The following is a 27,511-nucleotide window of genomic DNA, read 5'->3' as shown; positions in this document are numbered from 1 at the left end:
ATGGAGTATGCAGAAAGACTCGAGATTCATGGAGCAGTTACCGAGGGTTAGCTCAATGACTTGGAGATGATGATACTATATGTTTGTTTGTGGTGAATTGAGTCAAGTAAAAAGGAACTCAATTCCAATTGCTTATTTGAATCCATTCAGAGGTAATTGCATTTCTCAAGTTAACTTATAAAGTTATTGGTTTCTGTTTGTTGAGTTTTATATGATTGTTGATGAAGCTAAGACTTGGCATGAATGTGAAATGGATTTGTGGTTGAAGTTTAGATTGTGTTGAATGTTAGAAATATGGTATTGTTGTTGTTGTGAGTATTGCAGGTGGTGGTGGAGTTATCTGTATAAGTGGATTTAATAACAAGAGATTGGTGTTGGTATTTTTGTTTGTGTGGCATTGGTGATGTTAAGACAAAGGTTGTGGTATTGTTTGTGTTTGAGAATTTTTAGAAATGAAATAGAGTATCTGGTGGTGTTATATTGAACTGCAAGTACAAATAGGTGATACCTGGTTGTGTAACAGGTTGGATGAAATTGATCATGATGAATGAAGTTGAATTCTTGTTATAGCTGAGGTATGGACTGGTGCAGGTGGAGAGAGATGACGTAATGGATTGGTTATAACGAAGATGATGTTGTTGAAGAACTAGTACAATCTGTTTTTGGGTTGTGGAATCTTTTAGAGGTTGACTTGAATGGGGTGGTTGGTTGTTTGGTAAGAGTGAGTCGTAGTTGTTAACTTAAGATGGGAACTGTGATGTTACGTGATTGAGTTATAGGAATAAATGTTTGATGAGTGTGTGGAGTTGAATATCTCTTGTAAGAGCTTAAAACTGCAACTGCAGGTAGGCTTAATCTTTGATTATATTTGGAATTTGTAGTTTAATTATGCAGTTCAGTTAAATTGAATATATTAGTATTGTAATGGGAGTTTTAGATGTTGTTAGATTAGATTGAAATAGTAATGGAGTAGAAGTTGTAGTTGAGTTTAGGTGTGTTGCACAATGAATGTGCAGTAGTGTTCTTTGGCCCGTGCAAGAGTTTTGGACTTGTGTCATTCAGTCTAGTCAGGTATCTGACTCTAGCTGATTTAGTTAATCTGACTGAGTCGAATCGTTTGGACTTACTGAGTTACCTGTCTTGACCTGTGTTGAATCAATTGACCGATCTTGACCCGACCTTTGACTGTTGACCTGACTTGGACCATTTGACTGACGTTGACTGTTATAGATATGTTGACTATTAGATTGACCGTTAGAGACTGTCAGTTGACCTGATGGACCAGGCCTTTGGTTAATGGGCATGTTTAGAGAACTTGGGCTTAAGACTAGTTATCTTATGTTGATGAATTGGACCCTTATGGTCTGATTTATCTTTTGTTTCCTCCTACAAAGTTGTAGATATTCAGAAGACCATTCGAATGGACTATAGAATCAACCTAATTCAGTTAATAAAACCTTAGATATGTTAAAGATAGATAATTAAAAGGTGTAGATAACTATTAATTAGATTTGTATGATTCTTGTGTGAGCCATTTTGGCTAGATTAACAGTTAGTCTATATTAACTGTTAGTCTATATTAACAACAATCGATTCAAAGGATGAACCAGTGGATCGTGGATCTCGAGGTAGGCGTGGCTTGTCATCAAAAGAGATGGGAATTTACATTTATCTCTTATGTGATTATTGTTGTTTTCTATTACAGAAGTTTTTGTTTAACAAATTCATGCATTGGCTGATTGTGTATTCCATGCATTGTTTTATTTTAATTTTCGAAAGTACTGTTGATTCTTTTAATCTTTCCATTGCTTGGAAAGGAACTGTAATGTTTGGTTTGTCTTTATGATAATAAGAATTTCCATTTGTATGTTTGGAAAATGAGAATTTCCATCTGTGGTATATAGAATACTGCTCCTTCATTTATATCTACTTACTTTCGAGCTTTTATGCGTAATAGGTGTGTAAGGAATTGGTCGATACTAATATAAACTAATAGGGTGTGTAAGGAATTGGTCGACACTCAATATATATACATTGTTTGAAGAAGGAGTTAGTTCCATATGCATGATTGTTTACCTCTGTGAAATTGGTTGTGTTACTTGTGTTTTAGTGTTTTGGGAAAACATGATTTGTTTCAAATCATCCCAATGATTACTTGAAAGTTAAATATTATTTCTACTGGGCACCCCTTTTAGGGATGATGTGCTCACCCATTGCCACTTTCAGTTTGAGAGACAGATCAGAGTTGCGCAGCGAAAGCTTCGAGTGTTGAGTTCGTTAGTTGGTTAACTTCGCTATGTTTATTATGTTGTATATTCTATTTATAAAATAAATGACTATTGTATATGTATCATTTGAGTGAAGTTTTTGTATATATATATTTCAAAGCGAGGCTAGTATTTGGGTTAAGTTTTGTAGCAGATTCCTTAATTGAATGCTTAATTATATGATTTATATTTTTAGTGCCTCTTTATTTAGTTAATCTCTTGGATTCGTCAGCTGCTGGATTTGGGGGCGCTACAGTAACGATGTCTCTAAACTTTTCCCATATGTATAACATGGATGTTTCTACATCCATGAGTAGCTAAACATCTATTGATTGAGGATGAATTCTAAGTTGTATACAAGATTTGAGTTATTATATTAATCTACTTTGAAGTTCTTCATATGATTATCATCTGTTTATACTATAATGAATATTTATGATTGATTGATAGATTGTTTAGGTGGATTCAATCTATTGCTAGTATTGAGTTAGGAGATAAGTAATCGTCGAATAACTTGTACATAAGTAGAGAACACGAAACCTTGCAGAGGGATTCTGTGGAGCGATTGTGTGTATAAACAACACTAAAAAGTGGACCTTGATCTAAGAGTCTAAGTAGTAGGATCAACCTATAAATTCACAAAAGATAAAGCATTCGACTAAATTACACTTTGAGTGATCTACTACTAGGTGGTTTAGGTGAATAGAATCTGGTAGCCGAGAACTTCTGTATCCAGTGATATAAGGAATTTAGGGGATAACACTGATCTAGCTGTTATTCCACGGTTGGTGATAATATATGATTAACGACGAGTAAGAAATTATAATAACTCATTGATGGTTTATTAACGAAGAAGGATTCCTCGATCATATCTCTCTTTATTTGCTTTGATTATTTATTTTGTTTAAAATCTAAAACAAAACCCCTCTTTGTGACACTTTGACAACTAAAACTCACTGCTCTTCATGGGAACGATCCTTACTTCCATTATATTACCAGTTAATTGTGTAGAAATAAGATTATTAATTTGATTGCACTTACGACGGCCATCAAGTTTTGGCGCCGCTGCCGGGAGCAGTTGGTAGCTTTAGTTGTTATTTTTATTAGTTTTGTAATTGTTTTTTGAGTTTCTTGTTAGTTTTTAATTTTGTTTTCTAGATTTTTATTTTCAGGTACTTAATTCTGGCACCGAAAGATTGGGATTATCAGAGGTATGGTATTCAAACTCCTAGAGGAAAAGTATTACAAACACGTCAGCAAACGCAAAAAGAACCTTCTTCAGAAGAGATGGTAGACGGTACAAACCCACCTCCTCCGCCTCAAGAGAGGAAGCTGCGAGAGTTGACATCTCCATGCATAGATTCGCAACCATTGTGTATTACAATCACTAATCCAGTGGAGCTGAAGCCGAATATACTTCATCACCTACCAAAGTTCAAGGGACTTCCAGATGAAAATTCGAATCGTCATCTTCGAAAATTTCGACAAAAGATGACAAGTCTTAGGCAAAGTACCGAAGACAGTGATACAACAATGTTGCAAGCTTTCCCATTCTCTTTAAAAGATTCAGTGGAAGAATGGTTGTATTACCTTCCTCCAGGGAGTATTACAACATGGACTGAGATGAAAAAGCTATTGTTAGAGAAATATTTTCCTGCTTCAAAGGCAGCATCTGTTCGTAAAGAGATTAGTGGTATTCTTCAGATTACTGTGGAGTCTCTCTATGAATACTGGGATAGGTACAAAAAATTAGTGGCAAGCTGTCCCCATCACAACATATCCCCAACACTCATCATTCAATACTTCTATCAAGGATTACTTCTAGAGCAACGGAATTTAATTGATGCAGCTGGTGGTGGTTCACTCACTGAGAAGACAATCTCGCAAGCAACTAGTTTGATTGAGAGTATGAGTTCAAATGAAAAACAATTTTATACAAGGCATGACTCAAATGTGAGAAGAGTTAGCGAGATAGGAGAATCTCCAAATACAGAGCACCGGTTAAACACCATTGAAAAGGCGATTCATCGTATAACTTCGGTAGTTGCTCCACCATACGAAGAGGAGGCCGAGGTTAATGCTTTATTTCCTAATCAAAGGCAAAGGTATGATCTATATTCTAATACTTATAACCCTGGTTGGAAAGATCATCCTAATTTCAGTTATGCCAACAAGCAAGTCGCAGCTCTTATGCCAACTTTTGGGCAACATAATGCTTTTCAACCACAGCAACAGAACCAGAGCTCCGGTCTAGAAGAGATGATGAAAGCTATGATGCAAAATCAAGATCAAGCTTCCCAAGAACAAAAAGCGATATACCAACAAAATCTGCAATATCAACAAAAGAATGATAATGCTATTAAAGACTTGCAGACTCAGATGGGGCAATTGGCAACCGATATGAATTCACTGAAGGCACAAGCTTCGACAAAGTTGTCATCACAACTTTTTGTGAACCCAAGAGAGCAAGTTAATGCAGTCACTCTAAGAAGTGGGATACAAACCGAAGAGCCACATCAACAAAAAGAGGTTAGTAACGACATCGAAAAGGAAGTAGAGGAGGATACCGTCCCAAGGGAAAAGCCAACCTCAAACGTCCAACCTAAGGACACGGTTCCCACTTTTACCATACCACCTCATTTCCCTAGTCGTTTTGCCAAGTCAAAAAAGTAAGCTCAAGACAAGGAGATCATGGATATTTTCAGCAAGATACACGTCAACATTCCATTTATTGAGGACATCAAAACCGTACCCAGGTGTGCCAAGGTTTTGAAGGATTTGTGTACAAGGAAGGATAGGTTCATTGCTATTCAGGTGGGCGAAAGTGCTACAACTATGTTACTAAAGAAGATGCCTACAAAGTGTGAAGATCCTGGCGGTTTCACGGTACCCGTTACCATAGGTAACCGAAGATTTGAGCGTGCTTTGCTTGATTTGGGTGCTTTCATAAGTGTTATGTCAGCCAATGTGTATGATTCTTTGAATCTCGGACCTTTAAAAGAGGCAAAGATTACTATTCAATTGGCTAACAAGTCCAATATATATCCTAAGGGAGTCGTAGAGGATGTGTTAGTTCAAGTGAATCAGTTGATCTTTCCGGTTGATTTCTACATTATGGATATGCACAATGGAGATAATTGTTCATCTACTTCGTTACTTCTTGGTAGACCGTTCATGAAAACTGCAAAGACAAAGATTGATGTTGATTAGTGGTGCACTCACTATGGAATTTGATAAGGAGATTATACGGTTCAATATTGAAACCATGCGCTATCCTAGTGATGTTCACTCAGCTTTCTCCATTGATGTTATTGGTTCGTTGGCACAAAAAATGTTTGATTTGAATAGTGAAGATAAACTTGGAGTTGTGTTACGCAATAGCATTGATTTAGACGTTCACGGGCAGCCGAACCTGGACGCTAAAATAGCCAAATAACTGGTGGACATGTGTGGTGCCTTAACAGCACTACGAGAAGCAAAAACGGGTAATATTTCTTATATTTCGTTACCCATAACTAATGAGGTTCCTTTACCTTCTATTGTGCAGGCACCGAAACTAGAAATGAAGCCGCTTCCAGGCCCCCTAAAGTACGCGTACTTGGGTGATAAAGAAGAAATTCCGGTGATTATTGCAAAGAACCTCACCCCAATAGAAGAATAACGTCTACTTAGGGTTGTGAAAAAGCACAAAACGGCTATTGGTTGGACAATTGCTGATATCAAAGGCATTAGTCCATCCATGTGCATGCATAGAATCCTAATGGAAGATGATTTTAAGCCAGTACGTAATGATCAGCGTAGGCTTAACCCCCCCAATGATGGAGTTCGTGAAGAAAGAGATCCTCAAATTACTAAGTGTGGGGGTAATTTACCCAATTTCTGACAGTAAATGGGTTAGCCCGGTACAGGTGGTGCCTAAGAAAGAAGGTGTCACTGTTGTTATAAATCAAGATGATGAACTTGTTCCCACAAGAGTTCAAACTGGATGGAAAGTGTGCATAGACTACAAAAAGCTTAATTCAGCAACCCAAAAGGAACACTTTCCTTTGCCTTTCATTGATCAGATGTTAGAGAGGTTAGATGGACACTCACATTATTGCTTTTTATATGGTTATTTGGGATATAATCAGATTGTTATTGCACTGGAGGATCAAGAGAAGACTACTTTTACTTGTCCTTTTGGTACGTTTGCCTATAGACGGATGCCGTTTGGTCTTTGCAATGCGCTTGCCACTTTTCAGAGGTGTATGTGTTAGAGCATTGCTCGGTCGAACTCGCATGTGTTGCTATCTCAAGCATGTTTGTCAATATTAATGATCAGAACTATATGTCTGGATTTCTAGTTTACTTATGACTAAGTCCCGGTCTAGGATAATCAAATGTAGTTGAAGATCTAGACTTCATGGCGATCATCTTACGAAGAGAAGAACTACCCGAGGAACCGGTGGAACTTCATCCGACTAAAAGTTATGTGGAGACTTGAACTTATCTATCACTCAAAAGTCTATTCTATCTCCTACTCTTGAGACAAAGTCGTTTAAGTATGATAGTTTTCATACATACACATTTGCTATTTCGAGCCGAGTTTACTCGCCTATCATTTTCTCGAAATATGTGATCGTAAGCTTTTGCTTTACCCATTTTCATCTTTACCCGTGACGAAAGTCATGATGACGTTTCAATCCTGAAAATAGCTTTGATAACGATAGTCGTGGATAACGATTGTTATAACATTATAGAAGAATGTTTCAATGATTGAAATGTAGAGTTAAGATTACCATCTATGGATATAAGCATATATAGTGTGTTCGCACATTAGTGTATAAATTCATGTACCGGAATCCAAGTGCGTGCATATGTGTGCATGCGGTATTGGTGAAGGAGATAGGTTGGGTACGCGTACTGGCGGAAGTTTTCTACCGAAAATTTCTGTTGAGTTTGTAGTTTGCAAACTTGTAAACCAGTCACCTTAGGTACGCTACCCGTACGTGTACCCACGGAAGTTTTCGAACCGAAAATTTCTGCTGAGTTTGTAAACTCAATTCCGGTAGATAAGGTACGCATACCCATACGCGTACTCAAGTTGGTGATATCTCAAATCGGTTGTTCATGAACTTAAAACAATAAATTATAAGGAATGCAATCTTTGCAAACCGTGGCTATATTGTTTATGAATTGATTCAAGTGGATCAAACCGATTTTGTTTCAACTGTGTCTAAGAATAAAGACCTAAGCAATTGAACAACTCTATCAACTAGTTCTTATGAATCATTTGAACTAGTTATGAGAAAGATGAATACGGTTAATATGAAAGTGCTCATATGGCTAACCATTGGTTAACTATTTGTGAACCAACTAAATGTACACGTTTAGGTACGTTTACTCAAACCTAAAAGAATTCATTTCATTTGTGTGTGTGACAAGCTAAGTTTCGATATAACGGTTGAAAGCTATTAGCTTGGTTGAATCAGGTTTTTCATCTAACGGTGAATATTGAATGCTTTGTTACCAAGGTAACCTAGATTGCAAACCCTGATTTGAAAACTATATAAAGGAGACATCTAGCTTCTGTAAAAACTAATCCCCACACCTCCTGCGTGATACTAGTTGGTTTGCTAGAGTCGATTCTCCTTTAATCATAGGTTTCTTCTCGAGACCCTGTAGGTTAACGACTAAAAGACTTCATTGGGATTGTGAAGCCAGACGAAACTATTTTTCTTGTAGTTGAGCGATCTGATCTTGCCATTTTCTATCGTACTAGTTCAATTGAATAATTGGATTGAGATTATATCTCCGATAGGGCAAGATAAAAAGAAATCACAAACATCTTCGTCTCATCGTTTGTGATTCCACAATATCTAGTTTCGCTACCATACGATTTAGATTATTGTGAGGTGATTGATAATACTAGGCTGTTCTTCGGGAATATAAGTCCGGTTTATCAATTAGTTCATGTTCACCTTGATTTATCAAAAGACGGAACAAAAACTCTTGGGTATTTCTGTGGGAGACAAATTTATTCAATCTTATAGATTTTCTGCGTGAGACAGATTTATCTAGCAAGTCTTCGACTTGGTTCTTAGCAAATCTTAGTTGTGGGTGAGATCAGCTAAGGGAATCAAGTACGTAGTATCCTGCTGGGATCAGAGACGTAAGGAGCACAACTGTACCTTGAATCAATGTGAGATTGATTAGGGTTCAACTACAGTCCATACCGAAGTTAGTTTGTAGTAGGCTAGTGTCTGTAGCGGCTTAATACAATATGGTTCTGGACTAGGTCCCGGGGTTTTTCTGCATTTGCAGTTTCCTCGTTAACAAATTTTTTGGTGTCTGTGTTATTTCTATTCCGCATTATATTTTGTTATATAATTGAAATATCACAGGTTATGCGTCGTATCGATCAATTGTGAAATCCAACCTTTGGCTGTTGATTGGAAATTGATTGATCCTTGGATATTGGTATTTGGTACCATCCAAGTTATTATCCTTGTATTTGATAAAGACTCGCAGATTTCTATTTGCTTGAGTAAAAATCAAATCAAGAGATTGAGATATTAACTCCTTGATATACTTCTTCTAGATTGAGTCTGACTGTCTAGTTGATTCTAGAAAGTATATTGGAGTTAGTCCATACAAATTGCTAATCGAAATATTGGGTGAGGTTGTTGTACCCCCCGCATTTTCAATTGGTGTCAGAGCAGGCAAACACGTTCAAAACCTCAAAAGTCTGTATTTGTCGCGATCTGACTCTATGGACAGAGGTGTTATCTCTATTAACGTACCATCAGTCTTCGATGGCTCTAATTACTTATGGTGGAAAATTGCTATGTGAGCTTTTCTTCAAGCGCGTGATTTTCAATCATGGGTATATGTTGTTAATGGCTATGATGCTCCCGTTGTTGCAATAGGTAACGTTAATGTTCAAAAAATATTGGCGAATACGATGCTGCTGAGATACTTGTTGCAAAGCAAAACTCTGACGGTTTGAAAGCCATCATACATGATGTTAGAGCATTTCTCGGTCGAACTCGCATGCGTTGCTATCTCAAGCATGTTTGTCAATTTTAGTGATCAAAACTATAAGTATTGATTTCTAGTCTACTATAGCTAAGTCTCGGACTAGGATATAAAGTGTAATTGAGCTCAATAACTCCATGGAGGATCATCATACAAGACGAAGAACTACTCAATGAACCGGTGGAACTTCATCGACAAAAAGGTATGTGGAGACTTGAACTTATCTATCACTCAAAAGTCTATCTACTCTATCTCATATCTTGAGACAAAAGTCGTTTTGCTATATAGACTTGTGATTATACACATTTGCTATTTCGAGCCGAGCTTACCTTGTCTATCTATTTCTCGAAATATGTGTTGGAAGCTTTCGCTTTACCCAAATTCATATTTAACTAGTGACGAAAGTCATGTTATGTTTCAATCACTTTGAAAATTGCTTTGACGAAAAATAGTTTATGGATAACAACTATATAACGTCCTCTAAGAATGTTTCAATGATTGAAATGAGAGTTTAGATTATATAACCATTGATGGATATAAGCGTTGTTGTGGAAACACATATATGTATAAGTCCTTATTCCTTGAACCGAAGTTTGCGAACTTTGTTGATCAAGAGAACCGGAATAGTGGCATGAGATAAGTTCGTGAACTCAGTCCGTGAACCCAGTCCGCGAACTGGCGGAAGTTCTCGACCCGAGAAAATCTGCTGGAGTTTGTGAACTCCTTCCGGGAACTTAAGTCCGCGAACCCAGACCGTGAACTTGAGTTGGTTATATCTAAAAAATGATTGTTTGTGAACTCATATTTATATAAACTAAGGAATGCTATTTACAAACCGTGGGTATAAAGTTCATGAACCGATTCGAGTGAATCAAATCGTTTTTGCTTCAATTGTATCTTGTATAGTACATAAGATTTCCTTGCAATTGAACAACTCTCTAACTAGTTAATTTGAGTCATTTGAACTAGTTATGGTGAAGAAGAAGATGGTTGATATGAAAGTGCTCATATGGCTAACCATTTGGTTAACTATTGTTGAACCAACAAATGTACATGTTTGGGTACGGTTACACAAACCTAGAAACGTGCATTTCATTTGCGTGTAACAAGCGAAGTTTTCGATCCAACAGTTGAAAGATATTAGCTTAAATCTAATCAGGTTTTCATCTAACGGTGAATATTGAATGCTTTGTTACTAAGCTAACATTGATTGCAAACCCTAATTTGAAAGACTATATAAAGGAGAACTATAGCAACTGAAAAACCTAATCCCCACACCTTACGTGTGATACTAGTTGTAAGCTAGAGTCGATTCTCCTTTAACCTCTGGTTTTCTTTTCTCAAACCGGGTTAACGACTTAAAGACTTCATTGGGATTGTGAAGCCAGACCGATACTACTTTCTTGTAGTTGTGTGATCTGATCTTTCTATTTCCATCGTACGAGTACAATCGCAAAGATTGGATTGAGATTGATATCTCCGATAGGCAAGATATAAAAGTAATAACACACATCTTCGTTTCATCGTTTGTGATTCTACAATATCTTCTTTCACCGATCGATTAAGATTATTGTGAGGTGATTGATAATACTAGGATGTTCTTCCGAAATATAAGTCCAGGTATCAATTGGTTCCTGTTCACCTTGATTTATCAAAAGACGGAACAAAAACTCTTGGGTATTTCTGTGAGAGACAGATTTATTCAATCCTATAGACTTTTCTGTGTGATACAAATTTGTTTATCAAGTCTTCGACTTTGGGTCGTAGCAACTCTTAGTTGTGGGTGAGATCAGCTAAGGGAATCAAGTGCGTAGTATCCTGCTGGGATCAGATACATAGGAGCATAATTGTACCTTGGATCAGTGTGAGATTGATTGGGGTTCAACTACAGTCCATACCGAAGTTAGTTTGTAGTATGCTAGTGTCTGTAGCGGCTTAATCCAGTGTGTGTTCAATCTGGACTAGGTCCCGAGGTTTTTCTGCATTTGCGGTTTCCTCGTTAACAAAATTCTGGTGTCTGTGTTATTTCTATTTTCGCATTATATTGTTTATCTTTATAATTGAGATATCACAGGTTTTGCGTTGTTCAATCAATTAGAATAACAAAACTTTTGGTTGTTGATTTAAATTGATTGACACTTGGATATTGGTCTTTGGTACCATCCAAGTTATCTCTCTAGTATTTGATAAAGACTGGCATATTTATATTTGCTTGAGTATAGATCAAATCGACAGATTGAGATATAAACTCTTTTGATGTACTTTTAATAGATTGAGTCTTGTTGATTCTCTTAAAAGTATATTGGAGTTTGTCCATACAGATTGCTAATCTAAATATTGGGTGTGATTGTTATACCCCCGCATTTTCACATGCCATTACCCCAAATCTTCAGCACCATGTGTCAAATTGTACTAGGTCTATAGATGGGTGGGATATCTTAGAAACCGTATTCGAAGGTAATACCAGTGAAAAGGAAGCTAGGCTTCAAAATCTTAATTCCGATTGGGAAAACCTTTGTATGGCAGATGAAGATTCATTTGATGAGTTTAATCACAAAGTGTCTGAAATTGTTAATGCGTCGTTTGCATTAGGTAAGACCATTCCTGAAAAGGACATTGTGATGAAAATTCTCAGATCACTGTCATCTAGATACGACTCTAAAAAGCATGCCATCGTTGAGGGACATAACCTGGATAATCTCTCCATAAATACGCTGGTTGGGAAGCTTAAGATCTTTGATCACGAGCATTCATCCAAATCTAAGGATGTTGCGTTCAAATCACTAAAAGACACAACTTACTTGATAAAAGTAAAAATGTGTATATCTCTGGAGAAGATCATTCTGAGGCAGATTCATCAGATAAAGATCTTCACAAATCAGTCTCGATGATCACAAGACAGTTTAGAGATCTTCTGTTGAAGAGAAGTAAACGGTTCTCCAGAGATAAGGCAAAAGCATCAGTCAAACCTCATAATCGTATTCCTCCTAAAAACAGGGACACATATGAAACTGATGACGAGGATATGCCTCAATGCTTCAAGTGTAAAGGTTTTGGTCATTTTGCTAACGAGTGCCCGAACCGTAGAAAATACACTGGGAACAAAGGTCTTGTTGCAACACTTGATGAGATGTCTGACAATTATGATTCTGATGAAGACAAAAAATCAAGTGTTTCTCTTCTATGTGAAAATATTGATTTTGATAATTGTAGCAATACATACATCAATCTTGATAATCTTTTAGAAGAGAGCCCAATCAAGATGGAAGAATCAATTGACCTTTCTCTTGGAAACCCGTTGTTTAATGTTTCAGAATCTACCTTGTGCCTAGCAGCTGGCGTTACAAAGGCGCCTGAATCATCTTTTGCGTTGACATGCTCCTATTGTTCACTCAAGGGACATGAGTTTTCAAAGTTTTTCAAGTACAAACACAAGATGAGATATGTCAACAAGCTTCAATGAAGAGCAGATCGTCTTGCCACCAAGATTAAATTAGCGGAGAAAACAGCTGAGGTATGTAAGATCTTCCTCGAAGAAATTGGTTTCCAAAGATAGATATAGGCCATTAGAAAATAAAACATTGTCTAAACATATGGAAAGGCAGGGTTCCATGAATTCCAACCAAAAGGGTCATGGTGGACAAATTGTTGTTCACCACAACACAACTTGATTGTGTTGTCTTGTGCATCTTGTCTCATGTGTCTGTTCAAAAGAGGCAAGATCTTGCACACCTCAGGCTTCAAAAATAATTTTTTAGTTTTGTTTTTAGCCTTGTAATTGATTGGTTTTGGAATTCCTCCATATCACTGTTGATATTGGAAGAGATCGTTTTGCCAAAAGAAGGGGGTATTGTCGATAATTCTACTCTTTATAGGGTTGTGAGTTGGACGTGTACGAACCTGTTTAAAGGTTTCAAAACCCTACATTCCTTTTTCCTTCTCTGATATTCTTTATATCTCAAGACTGCTTGTTGAGATTTGATTGTGAACTCCTCTCACAAAAACCGTGCTTTCATGGATACTCTAAGCACCATGTCTTCTGATGGAAAAGATATCAATATGATTGTTAAGCCATCAATCACTAAGGAAAAATGGAAATCTCTATTGTCTCCAACTTTAAAAAGAAAAAGAAGGAATGTGAGGAAGCCAAGAGCTGTTCCTTCAAACTCTCAGAAGTTTTCTGATGTTCTTGAAGAGTTGAAGCTGGCAAGAAAAGAGATTCAGGAAATAAAGGCTTGTGTTTTAAGATCATTGGAAATTCAAAATGCCCTGGTTCGACATCATCATCCAAGAAGGTTTATGGATATTAACTCCTATCTTCATGAACCTTATGTCCCAATGGTTGTTGACGACAAAGAGTTCGGGGATGATAAATAATTCTCCAAAGGTCTTAATGCCTAGTAAATCTTCTTATGAGAATTTTATTCTTGTTTAGTTTAGAAGAATAACTAGGGTTTGGAATAGCCATTATTGTGAGTACACATAGCCATGTCCAACGTTTTCATCTTCTTGTTTTTAGGTTTTTTTGTTTAAATTCTAAAAAATTGTTTTGGAAGATGATGATCGCAGTATTAATCTTTATGGTTTTATATACTGCAATATGTTATGGGATATGTGTGTTTGCGTCCGTGAACAATTATTGTCCCATACGATGTCAAAAGTTATCTCGTTTATATATCGATATGCATGTATTGATAAAAGAATGAATGAACTTTTGACAAACAAAAGTTAAGGCTATTATGTCAATTCTTTGATGGAAGATAGGTTAAATCTTTTGTTTACAAGGATTATGTCTATTGTATGTCGTTATGAAAATAGTGATGGAAAATAGAATGAATCCTTGTATATTCCGTAGTATTGATCTTCTGTGATCCATATTTTATGTATATACTGTGCGGCTCCATAAGTTTTCTTACGTGAGCATTTCCAACCAAACTAATCATAGATTCATTTGTGATTATTTTGGTTGTGTATTCCAATTAAATTAATCATGAGTTCTCTTGTGGCTAGTTTAATTGAGAATATTTGGATACAAAATCATTTTGTGGTTTTTGGTGTCCAAAGAAATCCTTCTTTTTTTGTAAAAGTAAGGTCGCTCTTGTTGTTCTTTCAAGAATGACATCAAATGGGGGAGAGTTCTTTTGAACTTGCGCTTAATTTCCATATCTTTGTGGGGAGTGCGGATGTGGAATATTTGAGGAGTTATCTTGTATCTTTATAAACTCCATGATGAATGTATTTAGCTTGAGTTTTATGATTGCATCTAAACAAAGTGGATATGTACTTTTCTTTGGTCTTGAAGCGTCTCCATGAGAATTTCATTAGGATCCCGTTTTCGTACCTTTGCCAATTTTATTGACAAAAAGGGGGAGAATTAATATGTAGTTCACACTACAAATACATATGGTTTACGTGTTTTACGGATCATTATGTAAGGGGGAGTGGTTTTCGTGTTGAGACGAAGTATTGACTAAGGTGGAGTGATACATATCACCATAGTACTTTTATCGAAGTTGTGATATGAGAACTTTGATGTTGTGTAATAATACTATGACACTGTATAACAATGATCGAGAGCTTTTGTTTTCTCATTGTTATGGATACGGAACTTCAACAACGATGATGCTAAAGTTAAAACCTTTGGAATCATTGAAGTACTTGGAAGTGACGAAGATTTCGAGTAATGCTAAAGCACCAAGGAGATCAAGCATATGGACGAGAAGCTACAAAGTTATTATCTATTTTGTAATCCATATGTATTGATAGTTTTGCCACTACAATTGACAAATGGGGAGATTGTTCGAGAATTGCTCGGTCGAACTCTCATGCGTTGCTATCTCAAGCATGTTTGTCAATATTAGTGATCAAAACTATACTCTTGATTTCTAGTTTACTTATGACTAAGTCTCGATCTAGGATAGTCAAGTGTAGTTGAAGCTCCAGACTCCATGGCGATCATCTACCGAAGATGAAGAACTACTCGAGGAACCGGTGGAACTTCATCCAACTAAAATCTATGTGGAGACTTGAACTTATCTATCACTCAAAAGTCTATTCTATCTCCTACTCTTGAGACAAAGTCGTTTAAGTATGATAGTTTTCATACATACACATTTGCTATTTCGAGTCGGATTTACTCGCCTATCTTTTTCTCGAAATATATGTTGGTAAGCTTTTGCTTTAACCATTTTCATCTTTACCCGTGACGAAAGTCATGATGTCGTTTCAATCTTGAAAATAGCTTTGATGACGATAGTCGTGAATAACGATTGTTAAAACATTACAGAAGAATGTTTGAATGATTGAAATATAGAGTTGAGATTACCATCTATGGATATAAGCATATATAGTGTGTTTGCACATTAGTATATAAATCCATGTACCGGAATCCAAGTGCGTGCATATGTGTGCATGCGGTATTGGTGAAGGAGACAGGTTGGGTACGCGTACTGGCGGAAGTTTTCTGCCGAAAATTTCTGCTGAGTTTGTAGTTTGCAAACTTGTAAACAGTCACCTTAGGTACGCGTACCCGTATGTGTACCCACGGAAGTTTTCTAACCGAAAATTTCTGCTGAGTTTGTAAACTCAATTCCGGTAGATAAGGTACGCATACCCGTACGCGTACTCAAGCTGGTGATATCTCAAATCGGTTGTTCATGAACATAAACAATAAATTATAAGGAATTCAATCTAAATAAACCGTGGATATATTGTTCATGAATTGATTCAAGTGGATCAAACCGATTTTGTTTCAATTGTGTCTATGAATAAATACCTAAGCAATTGAACAACTCTGTCAACTAGTTCTTATGAATCATTTGAACTAGTTATGAGAAAGATGAATACGGTTAATATGAAAGTGCTCATATGGCTAACCATTGGTTAACTATTTGTGAACCAACTAAATGTACACGTTTAGGTACGTTACTCAAACCTAAATGAATGCATTTAATTTGTGCATGTGACAAGCTAAGTTTTGATCTAACGGTTGAAAGATATTAGCTTGGTTGAATCAGGTTTTTCATCTAACAGTGAATATTGAATGCTTTGTTAACAAGGTAACCTAGATTGCAAACCCTGATTTGAAAACTATATAAAGGAGACATCTAGCATATGGAAAAACTAATCCTCACACCTCCTGTGTGATACTAGTTGGTTTTCTAGAGTCGATTCTCCTTTAACCTTAGGTTCCTTCTCGAGACCCTGTAGGATAACGACTGAAAGACTTCATTGGGATTGTGAAGCCAGACGAAACTACTTTTCTTGTAGTTGAGCGATCTGATCTTGCCATTTTCTATCGTACGAGTTCAATTGAATAATTGGCTTGAGATTATATCTCTGATAGGGAAAGATAAAAACAAATCACAAACATCTTCGTCTCATCGTTTGTGATTCCACAATATCTAGTTTCGCTACCATACGATTTAGATTATTGTGAGGTGATTGATAATACTAGGTTGTTCTTCGGGAATATAACTCTGGGTTATCAATTAGTTTCTGTTCACTTTGATTTATCAAAAGACGGAACAAAAACTCTTGGGTATTTCTGTGGGAGACAGATTTATTCAATCCTATAGACTTTTCTCTGTGAGATAGATTTGTCTACCAAGTATTCAACTTTAGGTCGTAGCAACTCTTAGTTGTGGGTGAGATCAGCTAAGGGTATCAAGTCCGTAGTATCCTGCTGGGATCAGATACATAAGGAGCGCAACTGTACCTTGAATCAGTGTGATATTGATTAGGGTTCAACTACAGTCCAGACCGAAGTTAGTTTGTAGTAGGCTAGTGTATGTAGCGGCTTAATACAGTATGGTGTTCAATCTGGACTAGGTCCCGAGGTTTTTTCTGCATTTGCGGTTTCCTCGTTAACAAAATTTCTGGTGTATGTGTTATTTCTATTCCACATTATATTTTGTTATATAAATTTAATATCACAGGTTGTGCGTTGTATCGATCAATTGTGAAATACAACCTTTGGTTGTTGATTGGAAAATGATTGATCCTTCGATATTGGTCTTTGGTACCATCCAAGTTATTATCCTTGTATTTGATAAGGATTCACATATTTCTATTTGCTTGAGTAAAGATCAAATCAAGAGATTGAGATATTAACTCCTCAATATACTTTTCTCTAGATTGAGTCTGACTGTCTAGTTGATTCTCTAGAAAGTATATTGGATTTAGTCCATACAGATTGATAATCGAAATATTAGGCGAGGTTGTTGTACCCCCGTATTTTCAGTATGGTTACTATATTTTCTGACTACATGGAACGCCTAATCGAGGTATTTATGGATGATTTTAGTATTTATGGTGATTCATTTGATATTTGTTTACAAAATCTTGAACTTATGCTTAAAAGATGCATGTACACTAACCTTATTCTAAATTGAGAGAAATGCCATTTTATGGTAAACCATGGTATAGTGCTAGGTCACATTGTGTCTTCTCGAGGGCTCGAAGTGGACAAAGCAAAGATAGACATAATAAGAAACTTACAATATCCCCTTCGGTGAGGGAAATTCGTTCTTTTCTTGGTCATGCAGTTTTTTGTAGGCGGTTTATCAAGGATTTCTCCAAAATCTCAATGCCGATGTGCAAATTATTGGAAAAAGAGGTTATTTTTGACTTCAAAAAGGAGTGCAAGGATGCCTTTGATAAATTGAAATAATTGTTGACAACTGCACCAATTATCAAGTCACCGGATTGGAGTTTTCCATTTGAATTAATGTGTGATGCAAGTGACTATGCAGTTGGAGCCGTTTTGGGTCAAAGAGTATACAAGTTGTCTCATATGATTTATTATGCATCTAGGACCCTAAACGATGCACAAATCAACTATTCTACCACTGACAAAGAAATTTTGGCTATAGTGTTTGCACTAGAAAAACTTAGATCCTATTTGGTGGGTTCAAAAGTGGTTGTATATTCTGATCACGCAGCACTTAGGTACCTATTAAAGAATAAAGAAGTTAAGCCAAGACTTAAACGGTGGATACTTTTATTGCAAGAATTTGATTATGAAATCAAGGGTAAAAGAGGTGTTGAAAATACTGTTGCTGATCATCTTAGTAGACTTGTTGTTTCCAAAGAAGAACTTCCTTTACAAAATCTTTTTTCAGACAAAAAACTTTTCTCAATTGAAAGAAAACTCCCTCACATGTAGGAAATCCTCTTATCTTCGAGCCTGACTCTAGCAAGTCAGTAAACTCCCTCCTTGGACGAGCACGGGCTTAGTCAAGTAGAACCGGGTTGCGCTGCTTGGTACGCGGATATAGTGAACTACTTGGTTACAAGATAAGTACCTAGTACAATGTCTAATTTTCAAAATCTTAAGCTTAAGAAAATAGCCAAGCAGTATGTGTGGGATGAACCCTACTTGTGGAAATACGGTTCTGATCAAATCATCCGCAGGTGCGCACCTAATTCTGAATTTCAATCTATTTTTACTTTTTGTCATACTTATGCATGTGGTGGTCACTTTGGTTTTAAACGTACCGCTTTCAAAGTACTTGAAAGTGGATTTTATTGGTCTACCCTATTTGAGGATGCATATATTTTTTGCAAATCTTGTGATAGATGTCAAAGAACGGGAAATCTAGGTGCTCGAAGTCAATTGCCACTCACACCAATTCATGTTGTTGAAGTATTTGATGTGTGGGGAATTTATTTTATGGGTCCTTTTGTCAATTGTAATGGAAAATTTTATATACTTCTTGATGTGGATTATGTTTCGAAATCGTTGGAAGCTAAAGCCACACCTACTAATGATTCTCAAGTTGTTTGTGAGTTTGTGAAGGAATATATTTTTTATAGACATGGTACACCAAGAGTGGTTATCAGTTACTGAGGTTCCCATTTTCAGAAATATTTCCATGCTCTACTCAAGAAGTACAACATAACACACAAGGTTGGTACGCCGTATCATCCACAAACTAGTGGGCAAGCTGAAATCTCGAACCGTGAGATTAAATCCATTGGAGTTATAGGCTTAATGATGCGCTTTGGCATATAGAACAGCGTACAAAACACCGATTGGTATGTCTCTATATCGGTTGGTTTGTGGCAAATTAAGCTTGTCATCTTCCGGTTAAACTTGAACACAAGGCATATTGGGCGATAAAGATTTTTAACATGGATTATGACAATGCGGGGAAACAAAGGAAGTTACAACTTAACTAGCTAGAGGAGAAACTTATTGATGCTTACGAGAGTTCTCGTATATACAAGGAGAAGATAAAACTTTTTCATGACAAGGTGATTTCTTGAAAGAATTTTGTTGTGGGGCAAAAAGTTCTTTTATTTTATTTTTGTCTTAAACTATTTCCTGGTAAGATGAGGTCCAGATGGATTGGACCATATGTTGTTACTAATGTTTACTCTCATGGCGCAGTTGAAATTTTTAGTCTTAAAGATGGAACAAATTTAAAGGTGAACGGCCATAGATTGAAGCCATATTATGAAAGCATTGCTTATGTAGATATGGATGTGCAAGAATTTCATGATTATCTCCATCTGGAGGAGTAGCATATTTGGAATGCCAAGTCGGGCTGAGGACATTAAACTAAGGCTAAGTCCTATGGGCTATATATTTTAGCTGCTAGATTGGTCATCCACGTCAGCATGGGAAACCTCCTAAGTTATATGGGATAACTAATCTAGCAGATAGTCGCTGAACCAAACGGCGCCCAACGCTGAACCAAACGACGCTCAAAAAATAATCGTTTTAGTTTCTTTATCTCCATCGTACTTTTTCTCTCCTCTCTCAACAGAAAAGAAAAACAATTTCCTCTCTCTCCATCACATTTTTTCTTCTCTCCATCACTCTTCCACGTGTTCACCTATCTCTCTTCCACATTATAAAAATCCATAAGAAGACAACAATGAAAAGAACTGACAAGGTGATCATTAATACTTCATACCTTGTCAGTTGTCCCCTCACCTATAGCACAACTTCATTTTATTTGTTGTTGCGAGAAATGTTTTTGGGCGTTGTATTGTTCAGCGCTAACGCGTTTCCATTCAGCGTTACAGTCACTTTTTGAGTGCTGAATCGTTCAACGTTTCAATCTTGCTGCTAGTTGAACTGCGGTCAAATGATAGAAGAGAGAAGTATCCAGAAGTCGTGTTAACTTTTTTCCCACACTTTGTTCTTGATTTGCAACACTTTTTGGCCAATCTAGCAGCTCAATCTAGCCCATAGGATTTAGCCTAAGCGCTACATGGGAGGCAACCCATCGGTTTTGTATTTATATCCCTTTTGTTTTTAATTTTCTTAGTTTTTTATATCATATCTTGCATTCCCATCTTAGTTTTACAGAGTTCTATATCTATAATGAAAGTTTTGACGAATTCTCGTCAAAAAATTCTGACTGCGCAGTTGTCACGAAAATTGCTCTCGAGACTTCATACGGAGTACGATTTGAGTGGGTGACCCCAACTTTTAAATAGTACAGACTCAACTTTCTTTTCCAAAAATAAAATCTGAATTTGGAGTCTGTTAAGTTGGAGCGATAGGCCTGGACATTTGAGTTTCGGTATTGTTCCAGAACTTTTTCAGATTGCATGTCTGTCAGTTCAGAGGCCATTAAAGTCAGACCGTTTATTGAAACATTGTTCCCTTTTGAAATGTTATAGAAAAGACGTAGGTGAACAAGTTTTGTTTAGGATGTTTTTCCTAGTTCCCTACCCATTGGTACAGTTTTTGAGTTTTTCAGGTCTGTTATGTCAGAAATCAGAATTTTCGGTTTTGAACATTAAGGACAATGTTGAGTTTTAGTGTGGGGGAGAATTTAGTATCATACTTTATGCATATACACATAAAAATAAAATAATACTCTTTGATTTCTTGCATTCTTGAGACTTCATATTTTAGAGTTAATTTTGAGCTATTCAGGATGATACACTAAACCTTTTCAGCTTGAAACAGTTCTTACAGCTATAGATTGAGTTCCACTTTATCATTCTACGATCCTTAAATATATACGTTCATAATTGAACGCGAAACTCAACTATGGTAGTCGTTTGAAAGATTCATCCTCGCAATTAATCACTACTGAATCGTTTTTTTTTTTATTTTTGCAGTTATATGTTTCTCTAAAGTGATTTGGTGGGATCCTGATACTACCGTGGATGTTGTAGCAAGGTAATCATTGGTTAAGTATATCAAAGCCCCATAAGAAAATTGTCTTACACTCATAAAGAGTGAGCTGGGAAAAAAACATATATATAAGGATCCTCTTCATTTATCGACACTAATAAATGATAGGTTCGGAATTGCGGACTAATCATAGTCGATGAAAAGAAAAACATATCATTATTATATAACGAGTCAAAAAGACTATATTGATGAGGTTCTCGACACTTGGATAACAGTATGTGTGAAACGTTGTCCCTGTCTCCATCGCCTAAACAAGCGTTGAATGCAGGATCCAAGGCAACTATCACATACTTGCTGAAAAGGAACATGCGCTTAGAGTATCTAATCATGTGGTCGAGTTAAATGGGTGATTCTCTCAACTATTGCGCTATAAATAAGAATTCTTTGACGACATTCATAAGAGTAGTGTGGGTAACATCTTTCACTTTAGTTAACATTTGCACACTTCACTTTTCTATTTCCGTTTTCTTATCTATCCATGTGATTTCAGTATGCGAGTGTTGTGGCAAACGTTGCAACAAGTACGATGACTATCTTAGTAGAGTTTTGCAATCAGGTTGAATGTCACACGTAAGTAATTACTTGTGTGTGATGATTGGAATGTATGTGGGATGTTTGCAGCTAAAGAACTTATGCAGGCTAATTATTTGGATTTTTACTTTGTGTCTATCCTTAGTGGTTCTTCCAAGGTGATAAATTGGAGTAGGTTTTGTGGGTATACCTCTTGTAAACCCTCACGAGACTATAACTCGTCCACTAGGTACACCTAGAGGTTTAAAGGCTTGTTGTACATGCTAAGTGTAACCGTTTTCTCAACGACATGGAGTTGTTGTACTTAGGATTAGTTTTATTTAGTATGCTTAAGGACTATCAAAAGCCAAGTGTGGGGGAATTTGATAAGTGCATAATTCATATGATTTTAGTGTCCATTCCATACTTGTTTTAGCTATTATTCTTGCATATTTTCGTATTATTACTCTTGTTTTATCTTATTTTCCCCTATTAGGTGAATCATCCAAGAAGGAGCTACAAAGTGCTGAAAAGAGATAGAAAGAGAATTATTCCAAGTATCCAAGTGCCCAAGTCCAAGAGAAGTGGATGAAGTGCGACGAAAAGGAGCAAAACACTCAAAATCAATAGAAGGGCCAAAGACCGATCTTAACTCATTCAAATTAAGGATTTATCATAATCATATTGAAGAGAATTGAAAGAGGAAAAGAATTAAAAAAGAATTAGGTCATTCCGAGTTCGGATGAAGAAGTTGTGGCCAAAACAAGACTTTTATCGAATACCGAAGACAGTAAAGTATGCAAACGAGTACGCATACTTCAATTCCGAAAATTTCTGCTAGATTTTGTAGTATGCGTACTGGTACGCATACTTAGCAAGTAGAAAAACGTGTACTCATACCTTGGAAGGCCAACGGTCACGTTTGGGGTCGTTATTTCATATTTTTGGGTCGGGTTCTTGAAGCGAACTAAATACGTGAAGGCCAAGCAATGTAAACCTATAAAAGGAGGTATTAGGTCATGAATGAGACATCATCACAAAATTGTAAGTCTTGGAGAGGAGAAACATCACACGGATCGGAAGCTAGGGTTTCGGAGCGGTTCTTCAATCGTAACGATATCTCTAAACTTTTCTCATTTTTATAACATGGATGTTTCTACATCCATGAGTAGATAAACACCTATTGATTGAAGATGAATTCTAAGTTGTAAAAAAGATTTGAGTTATTATATTAATCTACTTTGAAGCATGTTGTTATTGTTGGCAAGTTGAGCTTGGGAGGCTTGCCGGTGGTGACCTTTGACGGTCGAGATTTTGCATCTTGAGAGGAAGGTTAGCCGTTGATTGTGGTTACCTTCCGTTGGTAGCCAGTGGCGTGGCCATGGTGTTGGCATGGCTTGCGCATGCTCTTGGCGTGGCCAATTAGGGTTTGGTGCCGTGACCAAAGAATTGGCATCGTAGCCAAGTGTGTGTCGTGGCCAAGAATTGGTAGCGTAGCCAATGAGGTTGCCACAAGTCGTTTGGTGGCAAGCTTGTACGGCGGAGATATGCATTTCAGGAGGAAGGGTAGCCGTTGATCGTGGGTACCTTCTGTTTGGCAGCCAGCGGTATGGTTGCATGGCTGGCGTAGCTTTGGCGAGGCCAAATTAGGGTTTGGAACCGTGACCAAAGAATTGGCCTCGTAACCAAGAGGTTGCTACAAGTCGTTTGGTGGTAAGCTTGTACGGCCGAGATCTGCATCTTAGTAGGAAGGATAGCTGTTGATCGTGGATACCTTCCGTTTGGTAGCCAACGGCAAGGTTGCCTAGCCGGCATAGCTTTGGCGTGGCCAAATTAGGTTTTGGCACCGTGACCAAAGAATTGGCATCGTAGCCAAGAGGTTGGCACAAGTCGTTTAGTGGCAAGCTTGTACAGCTGAGATCTGCATCTCAGGAGGAAGGGTAGCCGTTGATCGTGGCTACCTTCCGTTTGGCAGCCAGCGGCATGGTGGCATGGCCGGCATGGCTTTGACATGGTTTAGGCGCGACCAAGCTTGGATTTTGGCATAGTCTAAGGCGCGGCCAAAATTAGGGTTTTGGCATAGTTTAGGCGCAACCAAAATTAGGGTTTGGCACCGTGACCAAAGAATTGGCATCGTATCCAAGAGGTTTCCACAAGTCGTTTGGTGGAAAGATTGTACGGCTGAGATCTGCATCTCAGGAGGAAGGGTAGCCGTTTATCGTGGCTACCTTCCGTTTGGCAGCCAGCGGCATGGTGGCATGGTTTAGGCGCGGCCAAGCTAGGATTTTGGCATAGTCTTAGGCGCAACCAAAATTAGGGTTTTGGCATAGTTTAGGCGCGGCCAAAATTAGGGTTTTGGCATAGTTTAGGCGCGGCCAAAATTACGGCTTAACGTTGGGACAAAAGTTGCCACACGTTTGCTGGCGAACTTGGACGGCTGAGATTTACATCTCAGAAGGAAGGGTGTCCGTTGATTGTTGCAACCCTTCTTTTGGCAGCCAGCGGCATGGAGGAATGGCCGGCATGGCTTTGGTGCGGAGGTGTGGCCGGCATGGCATGCCATTGGCGCGGAGACGTGGCTGGCATGGTATGCCATTGGCACGGTGGTGCGGCTGGCATGGTTGGCATGCCTTTGGCGCGGAGACGAGGCTGACATGGTATGCCATCGGCACGGTGGTGCATCTGGCATGGTTGGCATGCCTTTGGGGCGGAGACGTGGCTGGCATGGTATGCCATTGGCACGGTGGTGCGGCTGGCATGGTTGGCATGACTTTGGCGCGGACACGTGGCTGGAAGGGTATACCATTGGCACGGTGGTGCGGCTGACATGGTTGGCATGCCTTTGGCGCAGAGACGTGGATGGCATTATATGCCGTTGGCACGGTGGTGCGGCTGGCATGGTTGGCGTGCATTTGGCGCAGAGACGTGGCTGGCATGGTGGTGCGACTGACATGGTTGGCATTCCTTTGGCGCAGAGACGTGGCTGGCATGGTATGCCATTGGCACGGTGGTGCGGCTGGCATGGTTAGCATGCCTTTGGCGCGGAGACGTGGCTGGAATGGTACGCCATTGGCACGGTGGTGCGTCTGACATGGTTGGCATGCCTTTGGCGCGGAGGTCTAGCTGGCATGGTTGGCAAGCCGTCGGCACACTTGGATAGCATGCGCGGATGGAATGTGCGGAGACAATGCCAGTCGATGCTTGAGGGTTCTGTCGTGGAACATAGTGTATGGATATATATAAAAAAAAAGGTACCCCGAAAATTTTACGCAGACATGTTGAATGGTTCAATAAATGTGCTAGTGACGACATTATTACTCAAGTGTGACGTCACTGTTTGACGAAGGTTTTACGATTTTAAACCTAAGCTAAAAACCACCATAAACATTAAGTCCCCTGCTTATCTCGGAACAGGGGCATTGTTGCAAGGTAAGCATGAGATGGTGACAGACAAGGACAAAATCGAAACAACAAGTCATGAAAAGATGGTCAGGAAGATCCGGCTAACCTTTTTCGGGAGGTAAAGAGAATCCATGACTCTTGCGTTGGCGGCTTTGCGTAAATTCGGCTCGTGGTGCTGCTGGCTAGGCCGTGAAGTGGTAGAGATGGTTGCTGGCTGAGATGTAGACTGTTGACGTCAGCTTGGAAGGGAGCTGCTAGCATAGACTTGGCGTGAAATGGATCCGTAGGAGTTGGTCGTCTTAGAACGGAGCCGTCAGCATTGGTCGGCTTGGAATGAAGCCGTCAGCATTGGTCGGCTTGGAATGGAGCCGTTGGCGTCGGCCTGGCTTGGAATGGTGGAAACTGTCTTCGGTCCAGGTGAAAACTGGCTTCAGTCCGCGGAATGGTGGAAACTGTCTTCAGTCTGCGGAATGGTGTAAACTGGTTTCGGAATTTCGGCTACCAAACGGTGGTGATGACGCTGGAACTTCGGCTATCAAACAATGGTGATGGCGCCTGGCAACTTTGTCTAAATTAGGGTTTGGCATGCCGAAACCCTAATTAGCGCCTCTTACTAAAATCGTTGTAGAATTCTCGTACGAACTCGTATTTTGACGGTCCGCCCCTCCATTTTGATTGGAAAAGAATTTCCTATCTCCCTTCGCGGGAATATTTAGGTTTGGAGCTCGTTTAGGAAGTGAAAACAGCCCGACAATAAAACTCAGGAAGAATTCATGAGGGATGTTGCGGGCCCGAGGTGGCATAGTCACGCCCAGTCATCTATTCCCATTCATGGAGCAAGAAGGAATCTTTATTCTGTTCAAACTCTAGAAACTCCATCCGCATGAAAAGAGGTATCGAGCCTCTTCTGTTTTCTGTTGCTCGTCTGGATCCGTGCTTTCGCCTGCAGTGTCTCTCCAGTGGATTCCAAAATTTACCAAACTCCACTGCATTCTCGTGATGAATGGATGAAATATATGCTCGGCAACGATCATGTCAGGGCTAAACTTGGGGATTGTGGTTGCATTTTCGGTCCATCCTTGACTTTGGGTTGTTCAGTGTCTGTACCTTCTGATCGCGATGATGATATGTTGTGGATGATTGTATGGTATAAATCTTCCGAAGCCACAGATGAAATAGATGAGTTTGGAGTCATTCTGCTGCCGATGTGCTGCTATCAAGTCTTCAAGGACTTTGTTCCAAGAGACATCCTTCGAACCAGCTTCTGAATCTTGGACTATCGTATGGAATGGGATGCGGTGAGCAGCCCCCAGTTATAATTCTGTTAGATCCGATGGCATGGCCTAATATGTGAATGTATCTTTGTAACGTGCTTTTGGAGTCTTCGATGCACATGTACGACTTCATGTTGAGAAATTCTTGCGGCTCGTAAAACTTCGGCAGTGATAATTTTGAAATCAGAAATAACCAAGTTAAGGGGAGTGAAAGCGTCCCATGTTGGTAGTTGCCATGTGTAGACTACTTTCATTGCATCTCCTTGAATCCATGTCCACGGGATTTGATACAAGCTTATTGTAGTCTTCTGGATGTGACGCTGGGATGCTCAGGATATCACATGAAAGAAATATTCTGGATAGCGAAGAGGTAGGAATGAGAGGGTTATGTTGTTTATCTTGGCTCCCTACGTTTCTTCAAGAAAGTGTTTCAGCCGCGTCTCTGAAGTTATCTCATGAGTCTTTGATGGTCGTCAGGATGGACTGCGATTAGCAGTCCCCAATCGCATTTTTCTTTAGTTTCTGAAGTTGTTTTCCTCTGAGCAGGCTTTGGATCCACCGCGTCCTCATAAAGTGTTGAAGGAGTCTTCTAGAAAGAGAGGTTATGATATTCTTGCGCAACACCCTTGAAGAGTAGATGACCTTGTTGTGGCTATGGCCTTCGGTTGACTGTGTGAGCTTTGACAGTAAAGGGATTCCGTGTAGATCCTCAGTCCCCAAGTATGGTTTACATGTTTCCATCTTGTATGGTCAGTGGATTGACCATGATAAATACAACACCATCGTGCATTCGTACTGGTGATTTTGTTACTTCTTCCACATGAAACTAAAATATGGAGGAGTACGGGTTACCTTTGTAGTCATTGCTACTGCGGTGAATC

General features: G+C 38.6%; 1 protein-coding gene across 1 annotated transcript; it reads left to right on the top strand.

Annotated features, from left to right (window-relative positions):
* LOC113315327 lies at positions 1 to 27,260 on the top strand. The gene is made up of 7 exons (XM_026563620.1): positions 1 to 46; positions 325 to 377; positions 592 to 617; positions 3,440 to 3,836; positions 3,933 to 4,372; positions 4,430 to 4,796; positions 27,177 to 27,260. The coding sequence occupies exons 1-7, from the start codon at positions 1 to 3 to the stop codon at positions 27,258 to 27,260; spliced, it is 1,413 nt and encodes a 470-aa protein (XP_026419405.1).
* Positions 27,261 to 27,511: the final 251 nt, after the last annotated feature.

This window comes from Papaver somniferum, chromosome 10 (assembly GCF_003573695.1).
Source record: "Papaver somniferum cultivar HN1 chromosome 10, ASM357369v1, whole genome shotgun sequence".
Classification (NCBI taxonomy): domain Eukaryota; kingdom Viridiplantae; phylum Streptophyta; class Magnoliopsida; order Ranunculales; family Papaveraceae; genus Papaver; species Papaver somniferum.
The sequence above is the reverse complement of the archived record's forward strand: the minus strand, read 5'-3'. Positions and strand labels throughout refer to the sequence as shown.

Bases quoted from the DNA above. Each gene is read 5' to 3' on its own strand.
- LOC113315327 (XM_026563620.1), top strand. From the start codon at position 1: ATGGAGTATGCAGAAAGACTCGAGATTCATGGAGCAGTTACCGAGG. The intron at 47-324 runs GTTAGCTCAATG...TGAGTATTGCAG, and splicing joins TCATGGAGCAGTTACCGAGG to GTGGTGGTGGAGTTATCTGT. The intron at 618-3,439 runs GTTATAACGAAG...TTTTATTTTCAG, and splicing joins AGAGATGACGTAATGGATTG to GTACTTAATTCTGGCACCGA.